The sequence below is a fragment of the Notothenia rossii genome (genome assembly GCF_949606895.1).
Source record: "Notothenia rossii genome assembly, chromosome: 8".
In the NCBI taxonomy this organism is placed as follows: Eukaryota; Metazoa; Chordata; class Actinopteri; order Perciformes; family Nototheniidae; genus Notothenia; species Notothenia rossii.
The window spans coordinates 2,523,165-2,538,198 of record NC_136906.1 but is presented as its reverse complement, the minus strand read 5'-3'; the positions used below and the strand labels follow the sequence as shown (position 1 = coordinate 2,538,198).

Below are 15,034 nucleotides of genomic sequence, written 5' to 3'. Positions count from 1 at the left end.
GTGTTACTTCTTTAATTTGGCACTACTTTCTCGAAAAAATGCTTTAAAGAGTCCTCTCCTGCTGATGTTCAGGTGTATATCAGTATGTAGTGTCTCTACTTTAAAGAGTCCTCTCCTGATGATGTTCAGGTGTATATCAGTATGTAGTGTCTCTACTTTAAAGAGTCCTCTCCTGCTGATGTTCAGGTGTATATCAGTATGTTGTGTCTCTACTTTAAAGAGTCCTCTCCTGCTGATGTTCAGGTGTATATCAGTATATGTAGTGTCTCTACTTTAAAGAGTTCTCTCCTGCTGATGTTCAGGTGTATATCAGTATGTAGTGTCTCTACTTTAAAGAGTCCTCTCCTGCTGATGTTCAGGTGTATATCAGTATGTTGTGTCTCTACTTTAAAGAGTCCTCTCCTGCTGATGTTCAGGTTTATATCAGTATATGTAGTGTCTCTACTTTAAAGAGTTCTCTCCTGCTGATGTTCAGGTGTATATCAGTATGTAGTGTCTCTACTTTAAAGAGTCCTCTCCTGCTGATGTTCAGGTGTATATCAGTATGTAGTGTCTCTACTTTAAAGAGTTCTCTCCTGCTGATGTTCAGGTGTATATCAGTATGTAGTGTCTCTACTTTAAAGAGTCCTCTCCTGCTGATGTTCAGGTGTATATCAGTATGTAGTGTCTCTACTTTAAAGAGTCCTCTCCTGCTGATGTTCAGGTGTATATCAGTATGTAGTGTCTCTACTTTAAAGAGTCCTCTCCTGCTGATGTTCAGGTGTATATCAGTAGTGTCTCTACTTTAAAGAGTTCTCTCCTGCTGATGTTCAGGTGTATATCAGTATGTAATGTTGCCCAGAGCCCAGTCTGCTCTGATTGGTTAGCTTGCCGGCTCTTTTGTGATTGGTCGACCGCTTAGAGATGTCCCGCCCCTTAACCTACGGTGTGTTTGAGCGCTAGCCAATAGAAGCGCCTATATACTTTTTTGAAGACCTTCTACACAAGACAATAAGAGACTTTTTCCAGGTCCAAGAAGACACGTTTTCATTGAAATAATCTGCGAATGTGTTTATTTTTGGTAAATTCAAAGATGGTTGCCGAAATTAGAGTAATCCTAATTAAAATTCCTCCTGGAAGTATTTAAAGCAGTTCTTGGGTCTCAGGACAGCTGCACCTCCACAGGGTAATGGTCACTCACACCCGACGCCTGAGAGAACACACAGAACAAAACTTCAATACGTTCTTTTAGTTTCACTGAACATATAACAGCTGTTTATTGAAGAGCAACAAAATAATACATAAGTACTTCCTTAGGGTGTAGCACAGTTTCTTCTCTGGGACCAATCATGTCCTTTCTAAACAAACTAGAAGTTGAGTTATCGCTGGACAGAGTAATGCTAAGCTAAGCTAACAGGATGCTTGCGGTATGACAGCCTGTGATATGTTATGTATGTCAACGTATCACAGGACTCTGATTGGCTGCAGGTATTAGTTGCATTAAGCCGCCTAACATTAAACTAGATCTCCCTCTTTTTGATTGGCTGAGCTTTGCGGTAGAATCAATGAAGAATTACAGTAAATAAACCTAGAATCTACGGATGCATGCTAGCACTGTTTGTTGTGTTCTCACAATAAGCGTATTTCTCAACATGTTGAACTATTAATTAAAAAAAGAAAGCGTTTGACACCTCCTTGTTCAGATGATGCAGCTATGGAAGTCAACTCAATATCTTCAGCACGTGCAAAGTTGCTCTTCATAGACCTATACACTTCTAAAAAGACGATTGTTTACCTTACAGCAGCAATGAGTTTAACTGTATAGAGGAGAATTAAAGTAGTTTTTTTACCAGACTGTGGCTGAGTCTCAGGTCCAGCATGTAGTTGTAGAGCTTAGCGCTGCTGGAAACCACTCCTTTGTTCATGTCAGCTGTGACCACAATCCTGCAGAAACAGGGAGAAAAGAGGAATTAAGAGGGTTGGTTTTTACGACCTAATGATTTAAATTAGGGCTTTTTCAGTGATTGTACTGGGAGTTCTCGGTGAGGCTTGTTTTTCAAAATAAAAGCCCCAGAAAGAGACTGTATTGTGACAGCAGGAGGCTTGTTTTTCAAAATAAAAGCCCCAGAAAGAGACTGTATTGTGACAGCAGGAGGCTTGTTTTTCAAAATAAAAGCCCCAGAAAGAGACTGTATTGTTAGATTGTCCTGAATGGAGTTTGTTTTTCAAAATAAAAGCCCAAGAAGGAAAACTGTATTGTTACAGACTGACCAGGATGGGGCTTGTTTTTCAAAATAAAAGCTCAAGAAAGAAAACTGTTGTTACAGATTGTCCAGGAGGAGGCTTGTTTTTCAAACTAAAAGCCCCAGAAAGAAACTGTATTCTCACAGATTGTTCAGGATGAGGCTTGTTTTTCAAAATAAAAGCCTTAAATATCTGCTGGTTTACAGATGGTTCCAACCCGATGTAAGTCAATGGGGAAAAACATGTTTGGGCCTTATTACGTCACAAAATTGACACTGAAGTGTAGTACCACTGTTTGTCCACTACAATCATTTGCTGGCTTACTTCCATGGGTGCTTTGTGTGTGTCAGAGGTGGAAGAAGTGGAGTACACATACTTTGTTACTGTACTTAAGTACATGTTTCTGGTATCAGTACTTTACTCCACTACTTATTTGTCTGATGACCTTTTACTTTGACTTCTTACATTTTGAACCCAAATACCTGTACTTTCTACTTCTTACATGTTGAACACAAATACCTGTACTTTCTACTTCTTACATGTTGAACACAAATACCTGTACTTTCTACTTCTTACATGTTGAACACAAATACCTGTACTTTCTACTTCTTACATGTTGAACACAAATACCTGTACTTTCTACTTCTTACATGTTGAACACAAATACCTGTACTTTCTACTTCTTACATGTTGAACACAAATACCTGTACTTTCTACTTCTTACATGTTGAACTCAAATACCTGTACTTTCTACTTCTTACATGTTGAACTCAAATACCTGTACTTTCTACTTCTTACATGTTGAACACAAATACCTGTACTTTCTACTTCTTACATGTTGAACTCAAATACCTGTACTTTCTACTTCTTACATGTTGAACTCAAATACCTGTACTTTCTACTTCTTACATGTTGAACACAAATACCTGTACTTTCTACTTCTTACATGTTGAACACAAATACCTGTACTTTCTACTTCTTACATGTTGAACACAAATACCTGTACTTTCTACTTCTTACATGTTGAACTCAAATACCTGTACTTTCTACTTCTTACATGTTGAACACAAATACCTGTACTTTCTACTTCTTACATGTTGAACTCAAATACCTGTACTTTCTACTTCTTACATGTTGAACACAAATACCTGTACTTTCTACTTCTTACATGTTGAACACAAATACCTGTACTTTCTACTTCTTACATGTTGAACTCAAATACCTGTACTTTCTACTTCTTACATGTTGAACTCAAATACCTGTACTTTCTACTTCTTACATGTTGAACTCAAATACCTGTACTTTCTACTTCTTACATGTTGAACCCAAATACCTGTACTTTCTACATTTCCCAAACAGGCTGGTTCCTTTAGTCTGAATGTGTGTTTGGAGGCGTGATCATTATTATTTAGAGTCATTGCGTGCCTATTGATTTGAACACGATCCGTGTATCCATCATTTCCTGGTCTTCTCTAAAGAAGAGGGACCAATGGAAACGTTGTCATGTTGCCGTTGGTCACCATGGAAACATTCATTAGCTAACAATGACATTATTGTTCTATTAATATAAAGGGAGGTCAGGTACTCTTTAAAACAGCTGCTAGTTATGGGTACTTTTTACTGAAGTACATTTCAAAGCCTCTTTACTTTGACTTGAGTAAAGAAGTTTAGTAAGTACTTCTACTTTTACCTGAGTATCTCTAAACACGAGTATCCGCAATTCTACTTGAGTAAAGGATGTGTGAACTTTTGACATCTCTGCAGTAAGTGCATGTAAATGTCAGTTATCTGTGTGTGTCCACCTGTCGTAAGGGCAGTGTGTGTTCTCTGAGACCGTAGTGTCAACATCGTCTTTGATCAGCCAATGGAAACTCTTATCAGTGAAGAGGCGGATCTGCTGCCAGTCGGCACCGGAAACATAAGAGCAGCCGGCGTTGAAGTCACCCATCAGAAGGATGTTCTGCAGGGGAAAGGGGAAATGGCTCCAATGTATTATCTGGTAACATCTTAATTACACAGTTTCTGAAAAACATTTTTTAGAGGTTTTACATTGGTGTTCCAGCGAGCACGGACATCAGTCACCACGTCGAAGAGGGAATTCACTTCCTTTACAGCCGAGTCCGGAGACGTGTGCTGAGGAATCAGAACAAAGTCCTTCACAGCTGGAGAGCAGGAGAGAAAAGAAACAAGAGACCAGTTTAAAGCCTTTGCATATGTCAGACATTCTGTAGAAGTAAAACTTTTAGATTTAGCAAGACAGAGCTGACAACCATATTTGTCTGACATAAAAATGGCAGAAAGAGTGAAGCAAATAGAGTCCTGAAGCCCAGATATTAGCACTTCCTGTCCCCTGGTCTGGAGGTCAAGGGTTTTCTGAATGTGTTTTTGGTTTTTAGTCTGAAATAAGGTCTGTGGTTAACACAAGCTGGAGAGGTTTTAACATTTTGTTCAACGACATAAAATACCCCTCTGGTGAATTTAAAAACAGAGGTTGCTAACAAGTGTCCAAATTAGACGAGTGATTGATTGAAAAGTTTATTAACAGCTTGTATATTGGTTACAGTACAGTACAGCTCAAAACATACAATTGTTAAGGGGATGCAGACCAGAGAAAGACTTTCGTCTTGTTTACATCAGGGTCCCCCATTTCCAATTCATCATATCATTTAAGACATACAAGAGTAAACGTCATCATGGCCAACATTAGCCTCCTTTAGCTTAGTGGTGGTGACGTGAAGTCATGTGACCGTGCTCTAGTTCCTTTATAGCCCAACATTAGCCTCCTTTAGCTTAGCGGTGGTGACGTGAAGTCATGTGACCGTGCTGTAGTTCCTTTTATAGCCCAACATTAGCCGCCTTTAGCTTAGAGGTGGTGACGTGAAGTCATGTGACCGTGCTGTTGTTCCTTTATAGCCCAACATTAGCCACCTTTAGCTTAGCGGTGGTGACGTGAAGTCATGTGACCGTGCTGTAGTTCCTTTTATAGCCCAACATTAGCCGCCTTTAGCTTAGCGGTGGTGACGTGAAGTCATGTGACCGTGCTGTAGTTCCTTTATAGCCCAACATTAGCCACCTTTAGCTTAGTGGTGATGAAGTGAAGTCATGTGACCGTGCTGTAGTTACTTTATAGCCCAACATTAGCCACCTTTAGCTTAGCGATGGTGACATGAAGTCATGTGACCGTGCTGTAGTTCCTTTATAGCCCAACATTAGCCACCTTTAGCTTAGCGGTGGTGACGTGAAGTCATGTGACTGTGCTGTAGTTCCTTTATAGCCGTTCAGAAATCATAAAGTGGTGTTAATATGTGGAGATGATCCTGATGAACTAAATGTGTAAGTATCATAAATGTTGTTTTACACGGAGATTAAAAGAACAGTTTCTCTCTCTTTATTACCTGTCTGTTTGGAGGTGAACATGACCACAAAAGGCTCTCTGCTGAAGGCGTTCGTCTTGTCATCGTAGGTGAAGTTTTTAACCACGGACACCGTCTGCTCCCTGGAGAGGAAACATGGGGCAAGACGTTTTGAAACAGTGTCTCTTTCTCATAGAAACTCTGTGCAAATCTCAAGTAAATAAAACTTAAAAAATACAAATATGAAGTAGTTTTTTGTGTCTCACCTGTAGAGGAAGAGGTATTGCTCCTTATAGGTGCTGCGACCCAAAGGCTCACTGACAACGTACTTGTAGTGAGGAGAAGCTCTGGGAAAAAACACACAGATTTACCACATATTGCATTTACTGTGATTTGGATATCGCACTATAGCAGGGGTCAGCAACCCCTGGTGGCACGCGGCACCGTAACCAGTGGCACACTAGGAATAAGTGGAATAAGTGTGCAAAAATATTTAAATTGTATTTTCGGATCCTGATTGAGACCGCCGCCAGAGCGCGTCTCCCCGTTACCTGCAGAAGGAAGCCATGCACGTAACGCAGCCCCGCTCTCTTTAACTCCAAGCGACTTTCTGCCGCTTTCCTCCGTGGTCTAGAGCTGCTCGTTTCACCACGGAGGAAAACACTTCACTAATTGCAGTAGGCCTACACATAAGGAGCTGTACAAATGCCGCAGTTTTTGCGTGGCTGTGTATTTAGTTGAAAGCCCAGTGGCGATCTTCTCATCTCTCATCGAAATAATATGCTACAAAGGGGCGGACTGGCCATCTGTGTGTTGAACTTTCCTGTCGGCTCCCAGACCGTACTCGAGGAGGGCAGAAGCAACAAGCTTCAGGTTCAATAATCCACTTTAGCTTCAATGACTGGAGAGAGGCGAGCTCTTCTTGGGAGGACGTTGCATTTATTTAGCTGTTCTTCTGTTTCACAAAATACATCACAGACCTCTGTTTTTCTGCTGCCTCGTTTCACTTCCAGAAACAGACACACGTTCCCTCACTGTCGCTCTACCATCCACAAACACACATGCACAAGCCACACCCCTCTCTCTCTCTCTCTCTTAAAAGGGACAGCGATCTCATCTCACTCTGCATGACCCTGATATAGGTGTGCTCTGGAGAATCACAGAACGGACGATCGTCCTTATTATTATGCCGTTTAAACCAATTATTTAAATGTGTTTGTTAATTTCGGCATCATGTAAGTTGCTCTGACAGGTCCACACACTGCTTCCAGCGAGGCTCCCCCTCCCTCCTGCTGATAGTTCTCGATCGTTGGTACGCTGATAACATTTTTTTTTTTAAATGGCACTTCATATCAAAAAGGTTGCCGAACCCTGCACTATAGGCTATATTGCAAATTTGATACACCACTTTTCTTAATTCTTACTTGTTGACACGGTCCATGAGTCTTTTGGTTGCTGACAGATCGCTGTCTCTGACCTCCTGGATCAGAACGATGTCATAGCGATGGACAATCTGAGAAAATGTAGTTACTATGTCAGTAATTTTAGATTGTAAAGATCACCTATTCTGCAAAATCCACTTCTTCATGTCTCTAATACATCAACATGTGTCCCCTCTTCTCCATGTCTCTTCTACATCAACATGTGTCCCCTCTTCTCCATGTCTCTTCTACATCAACATGTGTCCCCTCTACTTCATGTCTCTTCTACATCAACATGTGTCCCCTCTTCTTCATGTCTCTTCTACATCATGTGTCCCCTCTTCTTCATGTCTCTTCTACATCAACATGTGTCCCCTCTTCTCCATGTCTCTTCTACATCAACATGTGTCCCCTCTTCTTCATGTCTCTTCTACATCAGCATGTGTCCCCTCTTCTCCATGTCTCTTCTACATCAACATGTGTCCCCTCTTCTCCATGTCTCTTCTACATCAACATGTGTCCCCTCTACTTCATGTCTCTTCTACATCAACATGTGTCCCCTCTTCTTCATGTCTCTTCTACATCATGTGTCCCCTCTTCTTCATGTCTCTTCTACATCAACATGTGTCCCCTCTTCTCCATGTCTCTTCTACATCAACATGTGTCCCCTCTTCTTCATGTCTCTTCTACATCAGCATGTGTCCCCTCTTCTCCATGTCTCTTCTACATCAACATGTGTCCCCTCTTCTCCATGTCTCTTCTACATCAACATGTGTCCCCTCTTCTTCATGTCTCTACATCAACATGTGTCCCCTCTTCTCCATGTCTCTTCTACATCAACATGTGTCCCCTCTTCTTCATGTCTCTTCTACATCAGCATGTGTCCCCTCTTCTCCATGTCTCTTCTACATCAACATGTGTCCTCTCTTCTTCATGTCTCTTATACATCAACATGTGTCCCCTCTTCTTCATGTCTCTTCTACATCAACATGTGTCCCCTCTTCTCCATGTCTCTTCTACATCAACATGTGTCCTCTCTTCTTCATGTCTCTTCTACATCAACATGTGTCCCCTCTTCTCCATGTCTCTTCTACATCAACATGTGTCCCCTCTTCTTCATGTCTCTACATCAACATGTGTCCCCTCTTCTCCATGTCTCTACATCAACATGTGTCCCCTCTTCTTCATGTCTCTACATCAACATGTGTCCCCTCTTCTTCATGTCTCTTCTACATCAACATGTGTCCCCTCTTCTCCATGTCTCTTCTACATCAACATGTGTCCCCTCTTCTCCATGTCTCTTCTACATCAACATGTGTCCCCTCTTCTTCATGTCTCTTCTACATCAACATGTGTCCCCTCTTCTTCATGTCTCTTCTACATCAACATGTGTCCCCTCTTCTTCATGTCTCTTCTACATCAACATGTGTCCCCTCTTCTCCATGTCTCTTCTACATCAACATGTGTCCCCTCTTCTTCATGTCTCTTCTACATCAACATGTGTCCCCTCTTCTCCATGTCTCTTCTACATCAACATGTGTCCCCTCTTCTCCATGTCTCTTCTACATCAACATGTGTCCCCTCTTCTTCATGTCTCTTCTACATCAACATGTGTCCCCTCTTCTTCATGTCTCTTCTACATCAACATGTGTCCCCTCTTCTTCATGTCTCTTCTACATCACCATGTGTCCCCTCTTCTCCATGTCTCTTCTACATCAACATGTGTCCCCTCTTCTTCATGTCTCTTCTACATCAACATGTGTCCCCTCTTCTCCTTGTCTCTTCTACATCAACATGTGTCCCCTCTTCTCCATGTCTCTTCTACATCAACATGTGTCCCCTCTTCTCCATGTCTCTTCTACATCAACATGTGTCCCCTCTTCTTCATGTCTCTTCCACATCAACATGTGTCCCCTCTTCTTCATGTCTCTTCTACATCAACATGTGTCCCCTCTTCCTCATGTCTCTTCTACATCAACATGTGTCCCCTCTTCTTCATGTCTCTTCTACATCAACATGTGTCCCCTCTTCTCCATGTCTCTTCTACATCAACATGTGTCCCCTCTTCTTCATGTCTCTTCTACATCAACATGTGTTCCCTCTTCTCCATGTCTCTTCTACATCAACATGTGTCCCCTCTTCTCCATGTCTCTTCTACATCAACATGTGTCCCCTCTACTTCATGTCTCTTCTACATCACCATGTGTCCCCTCTTCTTCATGTCTCTTCTACATCAACATGTGTCCCCTCTTCTCCATGTCTCTTCTACATCAACATGTGTCCCCTCTTCTCCATGTCTCTTCTACATCAACATGTGTCCCCTCTACTTCATGTCTCTTCTACATCAACATGTGTCCCCTCTTCTACATCAACATGTGTCTCCTCTTCTTCATGTCTCTTCTACATCAACATGTGTCCCCTCTTCTCCATGTCTCTTCTACATCAACATGTGTCCCCTCTTCTCCATGTCTCTTCTACATCAACATGTGTCCCCTCTTCTTCATGTCTCTTCTACATCAACATGTGTCCCCTCTTCTACATCAACATGTGTCTCCTCTTCTTCATGTCTCTTCTACATCAACATGTGTCCCCTCTTCTCCATGTCTCTTCTACATCAACATGTGTCCCCTCTTCTTCATGTCTCTTCTACATCAACATGTGTCCCCTCTTCTTCATGTCTCTTCTACATCAACATGTGTCCCCTCTTCTTCATGTCTCTTCTACATCAACATGTGTCCCCTCTTCTCCATGTCTCTTCTACATCAACATGTGTCCCCTCTTCTCCATGTCTCTTCTACATCAACATGTGTCCCCTCTACTTCATGTCTCTTCTACATCAACATGTGTCCCCTCTTCTTCATGTCTCTTCTACATCAACATGTGTCCCCTCTTCTACATCAACATGTGTCTCCTCTTCTTCATGTCTCTTCTACATCAACATGTGTCCCCTCTTCTCCATGTCTCTTCTACATCAACATGTGTCCCCTCTTCTTCATGTCTCTTCTACATCAACATGTGTCCCCTCTTCTTCATGTCTCTTCTACATCAACATGTGTCCCCTCTTCTTCATGTCTCTTCTACATCAACATGTGTCCCCTCTTCTCCATGTCTCTTCTACATCAACATGTGTCCTCTCTTCTTCATGTCTCTTCTACATCAACATGTGTCCTCTCTACTTCATGTCTCTTCTACATCAACATGTGTCCCCTCTTCTACATCAACATGTGTCTCCTCTTCTTCATGTCTCTTCTACATCAACATGTGTCCCCTCTTCTCCATGTCTCTTCTACATCACCATGTGTCCCCTCTACTTCATGTCTCTTCTACATCAACATGTGTCCCCTCTTCTTCATGTCTCTTCTACATCAACATGTGTCCCCTCTTCTACATCAACATGTGTCTCCTCTTCTTCATGTCTCTTCTACATCAACATGTGTCCCCTCTTCTCCATGTCTCTTCTACATCAACATGTGTCCCCTCTTCTTCATGTCTCTTCTACATCAACATGTGTCCTCTCTTCTTCATGTCTCTTCTACATCAACATGTGTCCTCTCTTCTTCATGTCTCTTCTACATCAACATGTGTCCCCTCTTCTACATCAACATGTGTCCCCTCTTCTCCGTGTCTCTTCTACATCAACATGTGTCCCCTCTTCTCCATGTCTCTTCTACATCAACATGTGTCCCCTCTTCTCCGTGTCTCTTCTACATCAACATGTGTCCCCTCTTCTCCATGTCTCTTCTACATCAACATGTGTCCCCTCTTCTCCGTGTCTCTTCTACATCAACATGTGTCCCCTCTTCTCCATGTCTCTTCTACATCAACATGTGGGGAGGGGCTCCTTGTTTTCATCTAAAGTAACAGACAGAGAATCAGCACTTTGGAAACAGGGCTGAAACAGAGGGGATCATGGGTAATGCTGCAATGATCTGTTTGGTGTTTCAGCCAATCAGAGACAGGCTCTGGATATATCTGAGACCTGTGATATATAGATGAAACACAGTATAATAGGGGACCTTTAAGTCAGCCATTTGAAATACAAAGTCACATTATTGACATATTCAGAAATATGTGATGCAGGTTTCAGTTCCTGACCGTGCTGATGATGTCCATCAGAGTCGAGTTGGACGACTTCTTGTCTCCAAACTGTTTGATGTTGAACGCTCCAATCAGCAGACAGGAGATCACATGCAGCAGAGCCAATAGGAGACTCAGAGAAAACAGCAGACGCATCCTGGGACTAACAGGTCAGAAAATACATTTAAAAAACTCTTAAAATTAGGGTTGCGTTTCTCATATTTCCATCCAAATTAAATATTTAAAAAATGCAAAACAAATAGGCATTATTCAAGGTTTCAATAATGGATCAGTCCAAAATAATGAAATAATAATACAAAATAAATAAAATAAACTCTAAAATAATAATAATGCATAAATGAACTAAAATAAAATAATATTATATATTTTTTCATTTTTCATTACATTCATTTACATACTGTAAGTAGTGTGCATCCAACCTGATCCACTAACCCTGCATATATATTATTGTATTGATATAAAACGAAGACTGTACATTGCATTAGGGTTAAAGCACTTTATGAAAGTCGTTCCTGATTGGAGGACACATGCACGGTTAGCATGTTAGCGTCCTGCTCTCAGTGTGGGAGGAACTGAAGGACAAACACCTGCAGCAGCTCAGCACGTGAAGCTTTAAGAGGCGTTCACACCGGGCAGAACATTAGGAGAACACGTTCATAAATAACCAGCTCTTAAATCAGACTTTAAAGTAAATTCACAACCTGCAGAATACAAAGTCATTCAAACTAGCTGCACCTTTACCAGCTTTGAGAACACTTTCATGATCAATCATTATAAAACATATCATATCTATTATTCTGAAATGGACCAATCTGCACAACGACTACTTTTACTGTCTTTCACTATATTTAGATGAGAATACTTTTCTACTTTCACTTGAGGAACATTTTGAATTCAGGACTTTTACTGTAATAGAGTATTCCTACACTCTGGTACTTCTACTTTTACTCAAGTACAACATCTGAGTACTTCTACTTTTACTCAAGTACAAGATCTGAGTACTTCTACTTTTACTCAAGTACAAGATCTGAGTACTTCTACTTTTACTAAGTACCAGATCTGAGTACTTCTACTTTTACTAAGTACCAGATCTGAGTACTTCTACTTTTACTCATGAACAAGATCTGAGTACTTCTACTTTTACTCAAGAACAAGATCTGAGTACTTCTACTTTTACTCAAGTACAAGATCTGAGTACTTCTACTTTTACTCAAGTACAAGATCTGAGTACTTCTACTTTTACTAAGTACCAGATCTGAGTACTTCTACTTTTACTAAGTACCGGATCTGAGTACTTCTACTTTTACTCATGAACAAGATCTGAGTACTTCTACTTTTACTCAAGAACAAGATCTGAGTACTTCTACTTTTACTCAAGAACAAGACCTGAGTACTTCTACTTTTACTCAAGTACAAGATTTGAGTACTTCTACTTTTACTCAAGTACAAGATCTGAGTACTTCTACTTTTACTCAAGAACAAGATCTGAGTACTTCTACTTTTACTCAACAAGATCTGAGTACTTCTACTTTTACTCAAGTACAAGATCTGAGTACTTCTACTTTTACTCAAGTACAAGATCTGAGTACTTCTACTTTTACTCAAGTACAAGATCTGAGTACTTCTACTTTTACTCAAGTACAAGATCTGAGTACTTCTACTTTTACTAAGTACCAGATCTGAGTACTTCTACTTTTACTAAGTACCAGATCTGAGTACTTCTACTTTTACTCATGAACAAGATCTGAGTACTTCTACTTTTACTCAAGAACAAGATCTGAGTACTTCTACTTTTACTCAAGTACAAGATCTGAGTACTTCTACTTTTACTCAAGTACAAGATCTGAGTACTTCTACTTTTACTAAGTACCAGATCTGAGTACTTCTACTTTTACTAAGTACCGGATCTGAGTACTTCTACTTTTACTCATGAACAAGATCTGAGTACTTCTACTTTTACTACAAGTACCAGATCTGAGTACTTCTACTTTTACTCAAGAACAAGATCTGAGTACTTCTACTTTTACTACAAGTACCAGATCTGAGTACTTCTACTTTTACTCAAGTACCAGATCTGAGTACTTCTACTTTTACTAAGTACCAGATCTGAGTACTTCTACTTTTACTCAAGAACAAGATCTGAGTACTTCTACTTTTACTCAAGAACAAGATCTGAGTACTTCTACTTTTACTCAAGTACAAGATCTGAGTACTTCTACTTTTACTCAAGTACAAGATCTGAGTACTTCTACTTTTACTCAAGAACAAGATCTGAGTACTTCTACTTTTACTCAAGAACAAGACCTGAGTACTTCTACTTTTACTCAAGTACAAGATTTGAGTACTTCTACTTTTACTCAAGTACAAGATCTGAGTACTTCTACTTTTACTCAAGAACAAGATCTGAGTACTTCTACTTTTACTCAACAAGATCTGAGTACTTCTACTTTTACTCAAGTACAAGATCTGAGTACTTCTACTTTTACTCAAGAACAAGATCTGAGTACTTCTACTTTTACTCAACAAGATCTGAGTACTTCTACTTTTACTCAAGAACAAGATCTGAGTACTTCTACTTTTACTCAAGAACAAGATCTGAGTACTTCTACTTTTACTCAAGAACAAGACCTGAGTACTTCTACTTTTACTCAAGAACAAGATCTGAGTACTTCTACTTTTACTCAAGAACAAGATCTGAGTACTTCTACTTTTACTCAAGTACAAGGTCTGAGTACTTCTACTTTTACTCAAGAACAAGATCTGAGTACTTCTACTTTTACTCAACAAGATCTGAGTACTTCTACTTTTACTCAAGAACAAGATCTGAGTACTTCTACTTTTACTCAAGTACAAGATCTGAGTACTTCTACTTTTACTCAAGAACAAGATCTGAGTACTTCTACTTTTACTCAACAAGATCTGAGTACTTCTACTTTTACTCAAGAACAAGATCTGAGTACTTCTACCTTTACTGAAGTACAAGATCTGAGTACTTCTACCTTTACTGAAGTACTGAATATCACTAAATCACTTTTGATCCTAAATATCTTTCTTTTCTTCGCTCACATTGTTTGTTGCCTGACATAAGAAGTCTTGTATTTATTCTCATTGCATTTGATACTCTGAGACGCTTCTGGCAGTATTACAATTGTATTTGTATTTACTCGCACATCTCAAAACATTCTCTTGCACTATTTTATCTGTTGTTTGATATCCTGTATATATTCCAGCTGCTCTGCTGGAGGAGCCGGAGACTTCAGTTTTCAACAGAGACTTGAAACTGGAGGTAAAACCCCCGAAGATATGATCTACCTGTTTGCAGAGCGGAGAGGAGAAGCTGCTGTTACACAGGAACAGAGACTCAGTCAGTGAGACGAGAGGCTCTGGAGAGACTCTTTATCTACCCGATAGGGGGGGGGGGGGGGGCAGAGAGCACTCAGTATGAGGGGGGGGAGGGGGGGAATTCAGTTCAACCGCTTCTCTTCTCTCGTGAGGCTCGCAGTCTCACGAGTGAATTATTATCTCAAAAAGTGAGTTATTATCAGAAATTACTGACTTAATATCTCACCTAAAGACTTAGTGTCTCAAAATGCTTTGTTCATCTCAACATATAGACTTGGTGTGACTTGATATCTCAAAATAATGAAATAATGTCTCCTCGTAATGACTTAGTTTAATAATATAAAGACTTAAATGTCAAAAAACGGACTTAGTGTCTAAAATAATAACTTAACTCAAAATACTCCCGTAATGTTTTCTCACATTAACTTGAATGTGTTTGATCTCCACAGAATGTGTCTCTTGGTTCTCTGCTTGGTCCAGGGGAATTGTTGGAGCTCGAGTTGAACCAGTTTCTGAGCTGCAGTGGAAACATTAGAGACTGCTTTCAATCGGACACCAGCTCTAACGACCCTCCTCCATTATACTTCATCTGTTGCT

At 40.3% G+C, this 15,034-nt stretch overlaps 1 protein-coding gene across 1 annotated transcript; it reads right to left on the bottom strand.

The window, feature by feature from the left end:
* Positions 1-1,035: 1,035 nt before the first annotated feature.
* LOC307016504 (deoxyribonuclease-1-like) lies at positions 1,036-14,486 on the bottom strand. The gene is made up of 9 exons (XM_079645620.1): positions 14,408-14,486; positions 11,093-11,237; positions 7,001-7,089; positions 5,843-5,923; positions 5,619-5,719; positions 4,273-4,385; positions 4,026-4,183; positions 1,830-1,923; positions 1,036-1,189 (listed from the first exon to the last, which is right to left on the bottom strand). The coding sequence occupies exons 2-9, from the start codon at positions 11,228-11,230 to the stop codon at positions 1,142-1,144; spliced, it is 822 nt and encodes a 273-aa protein (XP_079501746.1). The 5' UTR covers positions 11,231-11,237; positions 14,408-14,486; the 3' UTR covers positions 1,036-1,141.
* Between the last annotated feature and the right edge of the window lie 548 nt (positions 14,487-15,034).